The sequence below is a fragment of the Homalodisca vitripennis genome, chromosome 5 (assembly GCF_021130785.1).
Source record: "Homalodisca vitripennis isolate AUS2020 chromosome 5, UT_GWSS_2.1, whole genome shotgun sequence".
Classification (NCBI taxonomy): Eukaryota; Metazoa; Arthropoda; class Insecta; order Hemiptera; family Cicadellidae; genus Homalodisca; species Homalodisca vitripennis.
Window position 1 is genome coordinate 100,825,332 of NC_060211.1, and position 19,097 is coordinate 100,844,428.

At 31.1% G+C, this 19,097-nt stretch overlaps 1 protein-coding gene across 2 annotated transcripts in view; it reads left to right on the forward strand.

Annotated features, from left to right (window-relative positions):
- The window catches only part of LOC124362562 (peroxisomal targeting signal 1 receptor-like), a 35,008-nt gene extending 16,269 nt beyond the window's left edge, over positions 1-18,739 (forward strand). For both annotated transcript variants that reach the window (XM_046817180.1, XM_046817179.1), the window contains exons 2-10: positions 1,915-2,080; positions 4,775-4,978; positions 5,801-5,934; positions 9,589-9,733; positions 10,775-10,949; positions 13,530-13,666; positions 14,136-14,321; positions 14,460-14,588; positions 18,622-18,739. In XM_046817180.1, coding sequence (XP_046673136.1) covers positions 1,925-2,080; positions 4,775-4,978; positions 5,801-5,934; positions 9,589-9,733; positions 10,775-10,949; positions 13,530-13,666; positions 14,136-14,321; positions 14,460-14,588; positions 18,622-18,714 — 1,359 coding nt within the window. In that variant the 5' untranslated portion in view covers positions 1,915-1,924 and the 3' untranslated portion in view covers positions 18,715-18,739. The remainder of the gene's footprint in view (positions 1-1,914; positions 2,081-4,774; positions 4,979-5,800; positions 5,935-9,588; positions 9,734-10,774; positions 10,950-13,529; positions 13,667-14,135; positions 14,322-14,459; positions 14,589-18,621) is intronic.
- The last annotated feature ends 358 nt before the right edge of the window (positions 18,740-19,097 follow it).

The window sequence follows — 19,097 nt, forward strand, 5'->3', positions numbered from 1 at the left end:
TGGTATTGGGGATCTGTAGATACAGCATAATACACAGTTAAAATTTTCTAGTAATACCTCAACCAGACAGCATTAAAATATTTTGTCAATCAACAAATTTTGAGTTGAAGGAATTATTAATTTTTTAGTATTGAGATGTGTTTTGGATAATATCATTACTCCTCCGCCCACTGAAGATCTAGAATAATAATAACATATATTATAACCCGGAACTTGTAATATATTTAGTTCGTTTTCACTCATTTTGTGCTCAGAAATTGCCATGATGTCTGGCTTTAATTCGTCCAAATTAATTCTTAAAATTTCCAATCGTGAGGGTAAATGTTGCACGTTTTGATGCATAATTGTAAAATTAATCTGAATGTTGTCTTGGTTATTACGATTTAAAGAGGGGCCATTTCCAGAGCTACATTGGCTAAAAAAGTTTTTGTGATGGTTGGTTGAGGAGTGCTGCACGAGTGAGAAGAGTCATTTTTGAGTAGAGAACTTTTAGGCTCGTTTGAGTGAAGTTCTGCTACCTCATCTTGAAGTGTTCTTCTTACTTTAATTAAAAATTCTTTATGTGTTAGTCCATTTTTTAAATTCATGTAATTTAGAAGTATTACTGAGTATATTTATCTGAAATCCTTAATTATTATAGGTAATACTTTTCAGTTATCTCCTATAATTTTGATTACAACTCCATTTTATAGTAATGAAATACCCAGATATATATAGATTAGAAGCCCATTAAGTGCCTAGAATAATACTGAAAGCATTATTTTTCCCAAACTAATTAGTTGAATAATTATAGAAATATTGAATTTGGATTTTGAATAAATATTAGCCTAACCTAAACCAATTAATTGTGTAAAATAAAATGTAAGTGAAATCTGTATACTAGTAAAAATTCCAGGTTGTATACCACAAATGTTTATAAGTTTAAATTATTGGTTTACCGAATATTCCTTTATGCACAATCTGAATTAAAGTATTACTATTGTATATCATGTCTACCTGTCATCTGGTAATATGAAATTGAAAGTACATTCATTGTTTAAAGGATAATAAGTTCAGAGATCTTATTGTGACAAATGTATAATTAATAGTAGTAAAAATTATTTTGTTAGTATTTAAGATGCCTTGCTTTTTTAGGGCATATATCTCGTAAAACGCATCTCATCCTTTCAATCACATGTAATGTTGGTATTTTATCACTTCTAAAAGCTTTATATAGCTGAGTGATATATATATATATATATATATATATATATATATATATATATATATATATATATATAATTTTTAATAAACATTGAATCACAAAAAGTACTTGCTTCGCCGGGACTCGAACCCGGATCTCTCATTTGCTGGGTGAATGTGCTACCATTACACCACAGAGCCCTTACTTTTTACGATTTAATTATTTTGTATTTGGCCATAGCTGTCACATATGCGTTTAAATAACCAAACTAACATATGACCGGAAGACCAAATACCCTTCAAACGACTTATTTTCATTAACTAAATTTGTATAAATGGCAAGACTCTAATTTAATTTTTCAATAAACATCAAATCACAAAAAGTACTTGCTCCGCTGGGAAATACTGTAAACTTTACACATATTAAAAATTGAATTGAAGTAAAACTACTTTAGTAAATTAAATATCCAATTCAGATGTAGTGTGTTGTGTTGTATTCATTATGTTTCCAACAAAGTTGCTGATTACATAACCCATGTTGTAAGTTAGAATTTATCATAATTCAAGTCAAAATTTTGGCTTCTAAACTAAAGATCTGGTGGAAGGAGATTGTGAGGGTGCCACCTCTGTTGCACCTTACTTATACATTGTAAAGAAGAGGTCTCGATGAAGGCGGAGAAGAGATACTTTTTCACATAGAGAAACTTGACTGTGCTTATTGTGTGGTTTCAGATTATAAATAATGGCACTAAGAGATCTGGTGGAAGGAGAGTGTGGGGGTGCCAACTCCTTGGTGCGTCTCACATCACACATTGTGCAAGACCGAGGACTTAAGGATGAAGGATTGAGACACACCTTTCCTCATGGAGAAGGTTTCTCAAGTTCTAATGCTGATCAGGTCTGTACTATATAAAGTTCCTTTAATGTTTCATTTGTAATGTAGTAATGGCTTTGTTCTCTTAGTATGTTCTCTTCTTAAAAAAAAAAACAATTTGTTGATTCTAAGTGCATTATTTCAAGATAACCTATTTTTGAACAGTTTGATCCTCTACACTCACTTGTACACATCTCAGCTATTTACAATAGATTACACATTGGTTATACACATATGTATTGTTTGTCTTATCTCTGTTACAAAATCTAACCTCTGTTTAACAAAATATGAAAAGAAAATTAATGTTGGCAAACTAATATTGCATGATTGACAATCTCTTACGGTAACAATCAAATAACTTGAACCAGATTATGTTAAGTGTTTTAATTCTCGTTTTAAATTGTAGGTTTCAGATAACTGTCAAAGTCTTATAAGATTTTAAATCCACACCTCATAACAAAAAGTTACTACTTTGTAAAATATCAAGTCCATTTTACTTCACTTCAAGACAAGACTAGGATAGAGAAATTTAAGAGGACTATAATTTTTACTAGAATCCAATTATATCAGAAATCTGAGTAGCAAAATATTTATATTTTTAACTGTATAACTAAGTTACTGTTCTCAATGGTTCAGGCATCATTAACACTGAGTAGATTCCTCACTAGTGAATAAATATGTAGTCTATTCCAGTTAGGTCATATTGAAAACATAACCTGTGTCATAGAACATTATGCATTTTTGTTAAACTCAACGCATTTGAAAATATAATCCATGATTATTGTTAATTTAGTGTATGATATAAACCTTTGTATTTTTCATGGTTTGTGTTGTTCTGTTAATATCATAAGATAGTATTATTATATACATTGGAGTAATCTGTATCTATACTGCCCTTAACCCTATTAATCCCTAATACGGGCATCCACTATATCTGCATAAAATCCTTATATCTGCATACACTGAGGTTCACAAATTAATTGTTTTGAAATACTTGCGATATACAAAAATGATCTCAAAGAATCGATCTTTCTTATAAAGTTGTGAACTAATACTGGTCCCCCCTCCCCTTGTAACCAATACACGTTTTGTCAGTGATGCACCATTTTCAGTGCGTCCACCAGCAGAGAGTTTTGCATCTCTTTTGTCATCTGCTGACACATACAGCCCAGCAATTTTTGTTATACCAATTTGACTTTACTAGACTCTGACAAACTTTTCCAGGCCTTTATAATAATTGTAATGAACAATCTGCATCATGGGCCTTGTGGAATGACTCTGTCTCACACTTAAGATATTAAGCGGTTCAAAGAGTGATGAGAAGAGAATGAGTAGCTTATGTCATGTTTACCTAAATATTATGAAAAGTTAATGTCATGTGATTTTTCACTTACAATCCGGAAACTAAGCATCATCAGTCAATGCACTGAAGACTCTATTTTACCAGAAATAAAGAATTATCTTGAAGTCCTATCTATTTTATTTGCATGAGTAAGAATAAAGCAATCTAAGTTGAGGAAAACAAGTAAACATTCTACCACATACTGAAAATTGGTTATTATTTAACTACGCATGGCATCCATGTTGCAAGCACCCAACCTACTTGCCAGCCCTTGCTCTGTGTGTTTTTTTGTTCCAGAGAGTGAAATCTGGACCTAAAGGAATGAGGTTTGAAAAAGTTAACTATAAAATAAAAATAAACCAGTCACTAGCATGTGGAATAAATCGAACACATTTTATTTGTCAATAAATTACATCATAACAGTCAACAAAAAAAGTCTATACAATTTATCCAACTAAACAAACATAATATATAGTTTTATGTATCAGTTGTACACATGGTACAAGTCCAAAAAATCTTACTGTGAGAAGAGTTTAAATCACAATAAAACCATTAGTTATGGAGTTTGGAATTTTACTTTGGAGTCTTTGACAAAATCTTTTCAAAAATAACGTTTCTTTGGTTTGGAAATGCTGCGTTTTAATTAGTGCAAAATTCTTGTGGAGTAGAGTATATTGAAGGAAATAATGTAAAAAAATAGAGGAAAATAAAATAAAGACAACTCTAATCTAATGATTCTTTGTTAGCAAAACAATACATTTTTAATAATTATCTGTTTTCAACATATTTCAATGTGTTTTCAAAAGAATAAAGTATAAAACCAAGTAACATATGAAGGACAAATAACTCAATGCATAACTTCTGATCAATAATAAATCTAGAGAGAAGTATATTTTTAAACATATTTTACATGTCTGTGTTGGTGTTTTACCTGCAATTGTATTCATTCAACTGAATTATTAATGTTAGTTTAATATTTTGATTGAAATAAAAAATAAAAAAGCTTAATTTGTCATAAAGGAGATACATTTATGTTATTAATTTAGTAAAAACCACAGCATTCAATACACTGAATTATTTCACATTTTTATGGTTGTTTAATAACAGTGCTTATTCCATGAAAAACCAAGAGAAACTTAAATAGAAAGGAATTAGTCAAAAGTAATAAAGTGAACTTATTTTCCTTGTATGTTTAACAGAGAGTATAAATCATAGACTGACTTTAGTATTCTGTTCAACTTAATTTTCTCTTCATGTCCAGTTTTATTACCAAAATTTAGTTACTAAAAACCGGTATTAAATGACAAACACACAATAACTTTCTCAATTTAAATTTGTTTATACATTACTTATATTAGCAAATTATGTATTTTTAGCTGGTACAGCAGTTTTTTGAGGAGACTCTTGGCCAAGCTACACCCACTTTTCGGATGGACAGTTTGCTGGCTGAGATGCGGGACTTGGAGCGAGGACTTGGTACTGGACCACCGATCCCATCGACTCCGATAGCTCAGTTGGCAGCTGAACAGGATGTCAGCTGTTGGGCTGAGCAGTACTTAGACTCCGGCAAACACTTTCAGGTATCTAGTCTTGTCACACTGTACTGTACCACAGTCTTGTAGTTTCAGATACTCTAGTACAAGAATATAAAAGTATGTAGAGCTCTATAGAAAAATAGCAAAACTACCACAGTATGTTAAGCAAAAAGAGCAGTATGTCAAATTTTCTTTCATATGTTCAAGAACCACATCAGAAAACTTTTAATATATCCACTAAATTAATTTCCTCTGCACAGCTTTGATTGCTTTATCTTTGTAACCTCAGCCCTTACTCCAGATAACTGCGAGATATTTAAGATGTTTTAAACCTAGGCTCTGTGAAGCTTCATATAAGAATTTTTTTTTGTGTTTGTGGCATTTTAATTTAGTTACAATTTTCATGATTCTAACACAGATGTGCGTACTTTGATTTAATTCTCAGATTGTGATATATTATACCAAAACAGATATTAGATTTTAAGTTTAGACTTACAATTTGCAGACCGAGACTTCAGATACGATTTTAATTTATTACCAACCTTGGAACACAGCGAACGAGTTTTATACAATATTTGTTTAAATATTTATGTTGTTTATATTTGTACATTCTGTATGTCAAACACCTAATTAACACATCATAGCCAAACAGCTAATAATCTAGTCACAAATTTATTTTACTATGCTATTATAAGTATTTTATAAATTTGCATATAAACTAAACTAACCCTATATGACATTTGATAATGTCCATACATTCATTTATAATATTATGGACACAAAGGGCATTCATATGATTTTTTGCATATTCTGTGGTAACACGTTACTTAATAAAATTCAAATATTTAATATGTTAAATTATCTTAGGAATCAAATCAAGATTCTATATGGAGTACACCACAACCAGGGGCTCCACCTCCTACTAAGGACACTTTTGAGCTAGGTTTTGGCCCTAACTGGGCTAAGGAGTATCTGCAGTCTACCTCTGAACAACTCCACTTGTAAGTGAATCACTATACCTAGCTCATATTGCTGTTAGTGTATTTATTATTGCAGTTAAACATTATAATTTATTATTTTGTGTACTTTTCAAAATGAGTAGCAGATTTGTTAAAGGACTATAAGAAAACTCCATGCCAAAAATGACTATTATAATGAAGGATCTTTGATCATTTTATAAGCGTTGAAGAATAAGTTTTTAGATGATTATAAAATCTGATATACCAAGATAATATACCATGACAGAATGTAACGAAAGTTTTATCACAGAAACGGATGGACATGTCTTTGACCTTTTGACTCCAAAATCACAACATTTCTTTCTTAAACCAAGAGGAACCTAGGTACACATTTTGAAGGTTCCAGGACCTTTCTATCAAGAGTTATGACACAGAGATGGATAAACTGCCTATGTGCCTTTGATCCCAAAATCAATACAGTTCTTATTTAGACCAAGAGAAAGTAACTTATGTACCAAGTTTGAAGTATCAGGACCTTTCTATCAAGAGTTATGACACAGTGATGGATAAACTGCCTATGTGCCTTTGATCCCATAATCAATTCAGTTCTTATTTAGACCAAGAGAAAGTAACCTATGTACCAAGTTTGAAGTATCAGGACCTTTCTATCAAGAGTTATGACACAGAGATGGATAAACTGCCTATGTGCCTTTGATCCCAAAATCAATACAGTTCTTATTTAGACCAAGAGAAAGTAACCTATGTACAAAGTTTCAAGTCTCTAGGACCTTTCTATCAAGAGTTATGACACAGAGATGGATAAACTGCCTATGTGCCTTTGATCCCAAAATCAATACAGTTCTTATTTAGACCAAGAGAAAGTAACTTATGTACCAAGTTTGAAGTATCAGGACCTTTCTATCAAGAGTTATGACACAGGATGGATAAACTGCCTATGTGCCTTTGATCCCATAATCAATACAGTTCTTATTTAGACCAAGAGAAAGTAACCTATGTACCAAGTTTGAAGTATCAGGACCTTTCTATCAAGAGTTATGACACAGAGATGGATAAACTGCCTATGTGCCTTTGATCCCAAAAATCAATACAGTTCTTATTTAGACCAAGAGAAAGTAACCTATGTACAAAGTTTCAAGTCTCTAGGACCTTTCTATCAAGAGTTATGACACAGAGATGGATAAACTGCCTATGTGCCTTTGATCCCAAAATCAATACAGTTCTTATTTAGACCAAGAGAAAGTAACCTATGTACAAAGTTTCAAGTCTCTAGGACCTTTCTATCAAGAGTTATGACACAGAGATGGATAAACTGCCTATGTGCCTTTGATCCCAAAATCAATACAGTTCTTATTTAGACCAAGAGAAAGTAACTTATGTACCAAGTTTGAAGTATCAGGACCTTTCTATCAAGAGTTATGACACAGTGATGGATAAACTGCCTATGTGCCTTTGATCCCATAATCAATACAGTTCTTATTTAGACCAAGAGAAAGTAACCTATGTACCAAGTTTGAAGTATCAGGACCTTTCTATCAAGAGTTATGACACAGAGATGGATAAACTGCCTATGTGCCTTTGATCCCAAAATCAATACAGTTCTTATTTAGACCAAGAGAAAGTAACCTATGTACAAAGTTTCAAGTCTCTAGGACCTTTCTATCAAGAGTTATGACACAGAGATGGATAAACTGCCTATGTGCCTTTGATCCCAAAATCAATACAGTTCTTATTTAGACCAAGAGAAAGTAACCTATGTACAAAGTTTCAAGTCTCTAGGACCTTTCTATCAAGAGTTATGACACAGAGATGGATAAACTGCCTATGTGCCTTTGATCCCAAAATCAATACAGTTCTTATTTAGACCAAGAGAAAGTAACCTATGTACCAAGTTTGAAGTATCAGGACCTTTCTATCAAGAGTTATTAAGCAGTCCTTAATGAAATATTTTGTTGTGGATGAGACAAAGTGCCAAGTGTGTACCAGTAATTAAAAGCCTAGTATGGTGACCAAAGTAAAGCATGCATCTATCTTGTTAGAATGAGTGTAAACAAATCCTCAGCCAAATGTTGGTAGGAAATTTTTTTCAATTTCTTAATTGTATTTCTGTTTTCACTTTTGTCAGCACAGGAAATAATTACGACTTCCACACTTCCATCACTATCACTGATCAGAATTTCACTTGTAGTAACTGTCTAATAACAAAAAAATGGGTGTAAAACCTGCAGGATCCTGCAGTTTTTACAAACCATTACAATCAATCTCGCAACTAAACGAAAAGAAACACCTGAACTAATCTCTCATGTAGCAGCTGACCAATAAAAGCAATGCCTAAATGTTCCAACAAAAAACTGGTCAATTCTGTGCTGCCAGTAACAAAACTCAATGAAATGTATTATCCTCCTAGTAAAGACCAGTAAAGACTATTACAGTGATATCTAACGTATATTTTCAGAACTAGAAACAATAGAGTGGCTAAACATAGAGTACGTAACCTGTGCGGAGCTCGGCATTCAGTCCGTGACTGCTTGGTACATAACCAGCGTGTATGTCGTTGCTAATGGGTTAATAATACCCTTCCAAAACACTTTTTAGTCTTCGTTGTACAGTTTTTTTTTTTTTTTTTTTTTTTTTTTTTTTTTTTTTTTTTTTTTTTTTTTTTCATTTTTGAGTATTATAAAGTACAAAACTAAAGAGCATTTGGATGCATATTAATTATATCTTTTAAATGAGACATCTTCCATAACTGTACAATTAAAAGTAAAGGCAAAATATTTGGAAGGTTAACCTTGTTATTTTGTAGTTAAAATCAAGATGGCTGCCTGTATAGCTGATCCTTAATATACAGTATTTGATGAAATAGTAGCTATATAACAAGAGAATGCTTGATTTCAAGTAACATCTAGATGATTGTTGTAAAACATATGGAGGAAGTGATTCCTGAGAAACAACAATAAATAACTGGCTTAATTTGCTCATACCAGTCATATCACCTATATTGTCCATTGTTCTAACCAATAGTATTTATTCATAAAGGAAATAACAATGGTAATTGTGGTTTTGTTTTTCATTTCATTACTGTAAACAATACTAACCGAAGTTCCTTATACACTTGATTTTCACATTATTAAACCACTAACAACTTGTAACCAAGTTTTTTTTATATATTTAGAAGTTAGAATTCACAAAACTACTTCTTTTATGAAACTTACTATCAAGAAATGTGAGGCTGATATTTTAAATTTAATGTGTGTTCAGCTTTTGTTAAATTTAATGTGTGCTTATCTTTTGTTAAATTTAATGTGTGCTTAGCTTTTGTTAAATTTAATGTGTGCTTAGCTTTGTAGTAACCAAATGTTTCTCACCTACAGAAGAAGGAAAGGAGAGTTTTTTTAATACTGTAAGACAGCAAATATCTGTAATCCTTTTATCCTTTAAAATAATTGACTATCAAGAGGAAAAATTTAACAAAAAATAAACAATTTATTTGTCAGAAAGCCAGGGATTAACAAACTTTTACTTAATTGTTTGTGTTGTGTTCTTCAAGTTTGTTGCCTCCCACAAAAGTTAAATTGCCAGATTATTCAAATAATAATTTAAAACATACTTAATACTATATTTAGGTACTGTTTATGGTTACAGTACTTTATTTACGATAAAAAGTATTTTACTTTACAGAGATGAGCCAGAAGTAAATCTCACTGAACTAGGAGCGTCAGAGGAGTACTTGGCAGAAAACACAAAGGATGACAGTGAACTTAAGGCGACTGCAAACGAAATATTGAGGACTACTTCTGAAGATCCAAAATTTAATTATTCAAAGGTGAATCAACATTTCTGTTATTTATATAAGCTCTTTTTATCTATTTTGTTGTGTATCCCTAGTTTTCAAACTGCTTATTAAAAATTAAATACTGTTTGGCTGAAATTCACCAAAAACTTGTATTCTTTTCATTGTTTATCAACACAAAAACTGGAAATTATTGTATGTAAATGATGCTTTATATTTGTAAAAACATAAATAAACTAAATTTTAATATAAAGTAATTCCCATTATTGTAGGTGTACTGGTTAGTTTGTGGTTAACTTTCAAACTCGGGTATTTACTTTTTATCCTAGATTGGGGGTGTTTAGTTGGATCTATGAATTACCAGATCCATCATCTTGTATTTTGAAACTGATATGATTCTTTTTCAGCAAATTTGAATCTGAGTCTGATAGGTCTAATAAGCTGAAGGTTGAAAAATGTAGATTTAATTAATTTGTGTAGTATATTCTAGTTTTTATAGGTTTAGTGTAGCTGAGATTTAAAAATTAAATTAAGGGAATGATGCAAAATATAATCATATTTCTATATTTTACGTTTCACTTAATTTCGAATGAAAGTACTTACTCAATAAATGAATCACCATATTATTGTTACTGTTGACAACAAGGGTTTAAGGCATCTAATTGCATTGATATATTCAAATCCAAAAATGTAGAAAATCAATCCAATTACAGTTTTTTTTGGGTTCACCTAACAGAGGTGCTCCAATTCCATCACAATTTTCAAAGCCCAAGAACAGATAAGGTCTATATGAACAGAAAAATTTTATTCATATCAACCTTCAGTAATAAAGTACAAACCTTAGTTAAGAAACTTATATTTTACAACAATTGTATTACTTTACCATAATAACAAAGTAAAAAATCTATTTTTTTATCTCGTAAACATTTTAATTTAATGGACCACTATAACTTTGCATTTTGCAGCAATGTTGATAAATTTGGATTTTACATTACTTTTAGTAAAATTAAAAATTGTAATATCTCAGATTATACACTGTAATTTTGGTTTTAATAATACATGTAAATGTTTCAGTTTATGAAGTTTATGCGCCAAATAGGAGAAGGTGAAGTAGTCATTGAAGACAGAGAAGTGCATGACTTTTCTGATGACTTCGCCAGTTCTTGGCTTCAGGAGCTGGAAGACTACAAACAAGAAATTTTTGATGAGAAGTGGAAAGAAGCCAGTGATACAATAGACAGAAGTATTGGTAAATATACTCATTTATACACAAAATGTATATAATAGACCTCAATAGAAACAATTTTATTAATTTATATACTAAATATATATTTTAGAAATTATATTGTAGTAGTGATGTCTCAAAGCTAAATCTCGAATTCAGTCAACTGGATTCCTCAATCGAATTTGCGAAGTTCCTCCACATCATTAATTATCGGCTTATCAGTAATACGCAACAATGCTAACCAATTGCTAAAATGTGTTTTTTTCCATTCTCTGTGATTTTAAAACTGTAAAATGATTGACAATAATTGTCATATTTTTATTAATAATTTTGCACTTGTAGTTAGTATTTTCTATATTCATGTTCGTACAGAGTTGTGAGTTGGCTATGTGTGTTCATGAATAACCATTGATCAGCAGTATGCAAATTATTAACCTTTAAAATGTGTGTTTGTTTGTACTTTGTTTATCAAAGAACTGTAGTTAAATAATGTAATTAACAAATAATTGTATTTTTGTAAATAATATTCTTCTTGCAGTCATTATTTTCAATTTATGTTTATGTACTGCCATGAATCTGCTGTGTGGATTCACAACCACTGATTGGCAGTACGCAAATTACCGATTGCGAAGACTTGATTTTATATTGGATAATATTTTGCCTACAGTTTTTATTTTCCATGTTTGTGTGTGTGCAATGCCACACGTCTAATGAGTCTTTGGGCGGGCGTCAGCTACTCAAAACACAAAATAAACGGACAATCCCTAATTTTTGTTACTTCACAATTTTTGTAGTTGTATAGATATCTCCTCTATAAGATATATTATGCTTATATATTAATATTTTTCATCATCGTGGGTGGTTTGAAAATTTTCAAACATTTTAAGTTTAAAATACGTTTTAGAAAGGATACAAATATATATATACTGGAAGCCCATTTCATAATCTATCAAATTAGAGTAGAAGGTAAGGGATATGACGGTTCTCTCTGAACTTCGGTAAATCCCTTTCAAATAGATTGGTGTATTTTGAATGACTTTTTTTTAGTATCAGTCTCCAAAGATTTAAGAATGGACAAAATTGGATTGGTAATGATTTTGTTGAAATAATACCTAGGTTAAAAAAGCAATTAAGATTCGAAATTCAGGAATTGATTTTTAAGATTTTTAATCGGATATAAGACTTGAAAATTCTAGATTTGTTCATCACTATAATTGTAGTACTGTAAATGGTTTTAATTACATATTTCATTTAAATTTGTCAGAACTGCAGTACGGATCAAGTTTTGTAAGGATCAAGTTTGGTGTACAGTATTTAAATGTTTATGCTCTTGGGCAACTCTTGTTGGCTACCTATAAATATATACAAAGCTGATACACATCTGCAAATGAGTGAAGTATATTGTGAAAGAGCTAGTCTGGAAGTTTTTAGGTTGGTTATTTAAATAGTAGTCTATTGTTCATGGTAAAACTGATTTGGGGGGACATTTGTGCTTCCATTTACATGTCCTAATACTCATTAGTTATGGCATATACACTTGAAATGAAAGAAAGCACATATTTCACAATTAGTTCAATCTTTTACTTTCATAAATATGTTTAAAATACAGAATAGTTCAAGATGTTGACTTTTTTATTTATTGACATGGGTACTTTTCAACTTACAAAACTTGCATTTTTTTAAGCTGTGTAGAATTTTATAGTTTGAGGTTTAATATTGCTTTATAACAATGTTTATTAGCACATCTCATCTTTCATATTGTTATTCTAACTTTTAAAAGAGAAAGGCATCAAGACAATTGATAATCTATCTTTACCTGTTGTATTATTTGTGCATTGTGTTTGTTCTAAAAAGTAAAACACACTTCTACTAACACTAATTTAACTAATGGCTTAATAATTATATAGGAAATTCGACTCCTAAAGTGAATTGATGTTGGAGAAGAATATTTTGAATACGTCAGTTTGAGCAAGTCAACAAAAAAGTAATTCTTTAATTTCAAAATATGTTAATGTGACTTTATTGTGGGATTGTCAAAGTCTAGAAATCCTGATGCAAGATTTTAAAGAGTTTGCTGGGTAAACAAAATTGGATTGGACCAATGTCATAACTTTGCATATTATAATCCATGGTTGGTTGGTAGTTTATAAAGTTACTAACTTCAAAGCTTTTTTTAATTTCCAGCTTAGTTTTGTACATTTAATTGTTTAATAAATTGTCGAATTTTAAATAACCATCCTTTTTTTAATTAGTTTTAACTAAGTATTAACTTTGAATGAAATATTTCAATACCATATAATATTTTCACAATAAAACCACAAGAACTTGAAAACATTTAATATTATTTTATTGCCATACTTAATTAATTTGTACTTATTAATACAAAATATTCTTACTCGAACTTTTTCCAACTTAATAGTAGTTGTAATGTCATCAGAAAGTCTTTTACATACTCTGTAAAATAAAAATATCTTAAAGATTTCTCACATTTCAATCCCTAAAACATATATTTAATTTTATTTAGTTGTTTTGCAAACATGTAATTTTGTTGTATTGCTAATAAAATTTAGTTCTGTAGTTTCAATATTTGTATTGATATTTCAGGAGCAGGTGACATACGGAATGATGTTTCAAATCTGAGAAATGTTTCATTAACAAAAGAAAATGAAGACAGTTCTTTTAGTTTACATCCTTGGACTCAAGATTATACGGAATATATAGATTTTGCCTCCAATTTGAATGTAAGAATATGTGTTTGTATAATTTCCTAGTAATGTGTTGTATAATATTTATTTGGCTCTGTTTAAAACATGATTCATAGTTCTGAATGTTGAGATACAATTTTGAATTCTCAGTTACTGTACACAGTCACATGCTGTGCTACCACCTGTTCAGATAGGAACCCTGGCAGTACATTTTGAAAATGCCCCCTATAAAAACTATAATAATTATATAAACCTTACATTTATAGCAAACATTGTGGAATGCTGCTCATAATGTTTAAACATGCCTAATTCTCATGTTACAATAATAATATATTCTTGACTGAATCGTGTACCTATAATATAATTTAAAGAAGTTGTTGAATACAAGTATTTTTACCAATAAATGTTTTAAGTGTAATTCCTTCATTCCTACCATATTACCTATAAAAGATATATTGAAAAGTTTCTAAAGTCTCTCACATGAGTACATGATGTGTATTTGTAGAAGTATAAGTTTTCGGAAGAAAACCCGATGACCGATCTGCCAGATGCTGTGGCCGAGGGGCAGAAGCGACTGGCAGCTGGTGATATCCCTAGCGCTGTCTTGTGTTTTGAGGCGGCAGTGAAAACCGACCCAAGCAACCAACTAGCGTGGCAGCTGTTAGGTGTTACCCAGGCAGAAAACGAACAGGTACCAAGCTAAATAAGAAGTTACAAAGTTGGTAAGAAGCATGATAAAAAGTCTCTCTTAATTGTCATGATGTATACACTTTATATTATAGAGTATTGTAATTTTTGTAATTACAGTTCTAATTTTATTTCTTCTTAGGACCCTCAAGCAATTGCTGCTTTCAAACAGTGTCTGGAGCTGGATCCAAACAATTTGACTGCCTTGATGGGATTGGCTGTTAGTTACACAAATGAAAACTTTGATCATCATGCTTGTCGAGCACTGAAGGTAAGAATTTTAAAACTTTGTACTCTGGGCTCTTAACATATGCCTTGTGTGACTTCCTAGGATTTTTTAACCTTGTTTGAAAAAAAATAAGTGCTATTTCAGAAAGTATATAAATACAGTGAAACGCCATCATAACTTTTCCCGCCAATATGCCCTGTGCTGATGCTATAGTGTATAGATGATGGCGGTAGTGATGAGTAGAAGTCAAATCTTACACATTGAATCTTAAAAGAAAAAATTGGTGGTATTTGACAATTGAATCTCGAATCTGCAGAAATTTGTTGCGTCGCTAATTGGACAGAATCATGTTCATGCTTCATCACATCTAGGCCTGCAACATAGTGGCAGGTTAAATCTTTCTTATGCCAGACTGGTAAACAATAAATCATTTTGACTAAAAAAATGGCTTGCATATTGCATTGTCTGTGTTGTGGTAGTTGAATGTTCATGGCTAAAAGGAAAACGGAAATTCCCGATCCTAGACGAGTTCTTTGTTTTATGATCGTAGTTTGGCTAGTGTTGGTAGACAAAAGAATTGGAAGTAGTCAAACAAAGTAATGAATATCGAAATTATAAAAAGAATATATATGACTTGTTAGATATAACTTGTGCTTACTTTTGTTTAATAAATTATCCATATAAGCGTTTTGTTTAAAAGCGATAAGGAGGTTCATTATCCTTGTGCTGTGGGCTTCTTATCTTGTCTAACCTGAAGAGGGGTTGAGACGCTCACATGATCTAAGCTTTATTTTTAGATACTATCTTGAAGGGATGTTTTTCTTTTTCTGCCGGCAGTGCTCGGTGGCACCGAAACCAAAGCCCACTTTGATGGCTAGAGGAATTTGTGGTTAGTACTTTCCCATGATGATGATGATGATGATGCCACCCCGCACTGCTGGCAGAAACAGAAAAATCATTCCTCACTCACATACATTCATCAAGCTCATATCATGTTAACACTCCAGTCACGATGGACTTTGCATGAATTAAATAATGAAAGGTAATTTACACTTTTATCCATCAATGATCGTATAAATAAAAATTAATCATAAAATCTGTTGCTAAGTGCTAATCTTGAAAACGACTGGACTAATTAGGTTAATTCTTTTTGTAAAATATTTGTTGAAATCTGAGGAAGGTTTATAAGAAGAGACAGATAAGAAAAGTTACCCAGAATATTTTGGAATTCTAAAAAGATTGTAGTATTTATGCTTTATAATCCAATTTTAACTGACACTACAAAGCTGATGGCACTTTCAGATTCAAATTCATATTCAAATTCAACGAATAGGTTGAAAAATCTTTTACATTTAAATTTTATAAAATATTAGTTATACAGTGCTTGACCAATAGTGAAACGCAGTTAGCAAAGACAAAGTTAATATCTAACTTTACACCAGATTGCGCCAGTGACGAATTCAAAATGTCTAATACATTGTAATATTATATAAACCTTGTTATAAAACTAATTTTAATGAACAGAGCTGTGGATGTTTTCACTTATAATACTCTAAACTTTTGGGCTTCCTTGTTATTATGATGTGGCATTTTAAAAGTGGTTTGGGAAAAAAAAAACAGTGAAATGAATACCAACTTGCTTCAACTAGTAACCGGGTCCATTCTTTCCCAGACTACAGCCCAACAAACAAGACTTCTATAACGCAAAACCTTTGGATTTTTGCAGGAACTTAGAAGGACTTGCCTTTTATAGTGGAAGTATATAGGAAGTAAATAAGATTTCCCCCTAGGCCATAATAGGCTTATCATTCCTACGTAATTATGTATGTTTTCTTCATCAGGATAACAAGGCAAACTCAATTATGAAAATGGAAAATATTTCAGACTGAAAGTAGTTAACAAGAGCTGGAAGTAGCTGCTTTTTTACCGCAGTAGATTTCCGAAAGCTCAAGGCAAACTCAATTATGAAAATGGAAATATTTCAGACTGAAAGTAGTTAACAAGAGCTGGAAGTAGCTGCTTTTTTACCGCAGTAGATTTCCGAAAGCTACATACGTGTAAAGTTTTTTATTGGGGCAATAAGGCAAACTAAACTGTGGCAACCGTAAGTGAACTTAAACGGCTGAAAGTAGGCACGTTTTAACTAAAGTATGCTTCTCAGTTCTACGCATATATTTATTTTTTCTTCATCGGGGAAAGTGAAAATATTTTAAATGGGAAGTATATGACAAGAGCTAGAAGTTAATGCTTTTTGACCGAAGTAGGTTTCTGAGACCGACATATTTGTATTTTTGATTGGAGCAACAGGGCAGACTCAACTCTTGTGATGAAAACATAATTAATTCAAACCAGATATTCTCCTACACATGTAAAACATTATATTATAAGAGTCAGGGTAAACTCGGATTCTCCTAAGCAAGCACAAACGCTGAAATAAAATGTACCTGATGTATGCCTACTTGTTTCACAACTCTTATAGGACTCCATCATATTACATAATAAGTGTTTTTACTAAGTATAATAAGGACTTTGATTTCGAAAATTGTGTGTGAAGCCGCAGGTAACAGGTAGTATTTATTATAGATGAGTCATCACACACAGGGCCCGATTTGACTGTGCCCCTATGTCAGTGATAATGTGTGGACTCTGAACTTTCTTATCACTCAACGATGTCGACAATGGCTGTCACTGGGCCGACTGTTCTTAGTTTCTAAGGACTAACTGATCATCATATTAAAATATGAAAGAAATTGAAAGTGACCCAATAATTTATCAGTATTACCCGTGTACATATCAGATGGCAGTCATCAATATTATAAAAGGTGATAGCACTTATCATGTTGATAGCACAGGTCAAAGCCAACATCATAACAAAGTTACTTATTCATAACGCATAGTTACAAATGAACTTATGCAGTCTAGATTGTTGAGAAAAATTTTTGGAAAACATTCTGTAAAGGTGACATGTGTGTCCTTTATAATTAACCTTATTTTCTGTGAACATGTTGGAATACATATCTGTGAAAAAAGTAAATTATGTTGTGATATGGCTAAATATATAAAAGATTCACTATGTAATATGAGAAACCTGAACATAGTCTTCTTTTTTTTTTTCGGAAAAAATACAGTTTACAAACCAATAAAATTAAGACCTTTGTTAAATAATGAATAATTTTGTAAAAGCATAAAATATTATCCAATTTTTTTTTAAAAACTTGTAGGCCTTCTTGATTTATAAAATATTGATATCAAAAGGAAATATTTATCTAGATTAAAAACTTCTATGCACAATAGTGTAGGTAAACTCTAGCTGTTGTAGGAATAATTTTAAAAAAAGCATTAAAATATAATCAAAATTATAACAAACAATGAAACAAATCGTTATAAAATTACATTTTCATCTAAAGAAATAGAGTTAATGAATATTCTATTTTGGGAGAGGTAGGTCCACAAAGAAATATTAACTTTGTTGTAAAAATAGCTAATGGTTTTCAACACTAAAACATGCCACTTTCATTATCTATTTATATATAAAACACTTCACAATACTACTCAAAGTAATTCCTAGTAGTATGTTATCTAAATAAAGAACTTATTGCTCATCACATAGTTTATAACTCGTGTTACCAAGATGGCTAGAACGGCAAACTGAGTAGACACCTATTGTGGAAGAAAGAAATAACTTCCAACTTCGTTTTTAAACTGTTGTCAAACCCACAGCACAAAATGCCTTCTTGTCAATTCTTTCAATGTGTATTAGCTCTTCCAAGGAGATTGTTTTATTATTTAGATCTGTCAAATTAAAAAATGAATGATATTTAGAGTCAATTTCTTCAGACCACAGACGTGAGCTTTCGAAATTATATTTTTGTAAAGATTTCATCATATAATATAAATTTGTAGTTTAGAACTTCCTGAATATATTGCTATGAATATTATTCAGATATCTTGCCAATAAAATAGTACTTTCATCCAAAAATCCTGTACCACCACATCAATGATGCGTTTCACACACTGCTAGAGTTTAACAATCTATTGCAGCTTTGTGTTCTATTGTGTTTTACATTGTTGTAGGGACTGGCTGCGAGTAAATCCGAAATACTCAGATCTGGTCCCACAAGATGATACATTAAAACTCGGAGGACAGTCTATGTTAACGACAATGTAAGTACTCTACTTTCAACTAACCTAACAAGTTTTGACAACTTAAATAGTTATACTTACATTACATCACTTCTAGTTTTGTTATACAAACAACAATTATCTAAACACAATCATTATTCAGAAATTTTTTTAGAATAATTGTTGATTTACTCATATATTTTTTACCTTTATAGATCACCACAGTGTTTATCGATTCACAAAATATAACCTGTACAAATCCAAAATGTTTCATGATTTTAAAACTAAACTGTACAACAAGTAGAAATGTGAAAGTAATCAAATCAAGTCTAGTTCAAATAATATGGCATGATAAAATGTGAATTTTTAAACAAAGCTGTTTACTTCACACAAACCTCTTTTTCAAATTAATTTTAGACATAACATATC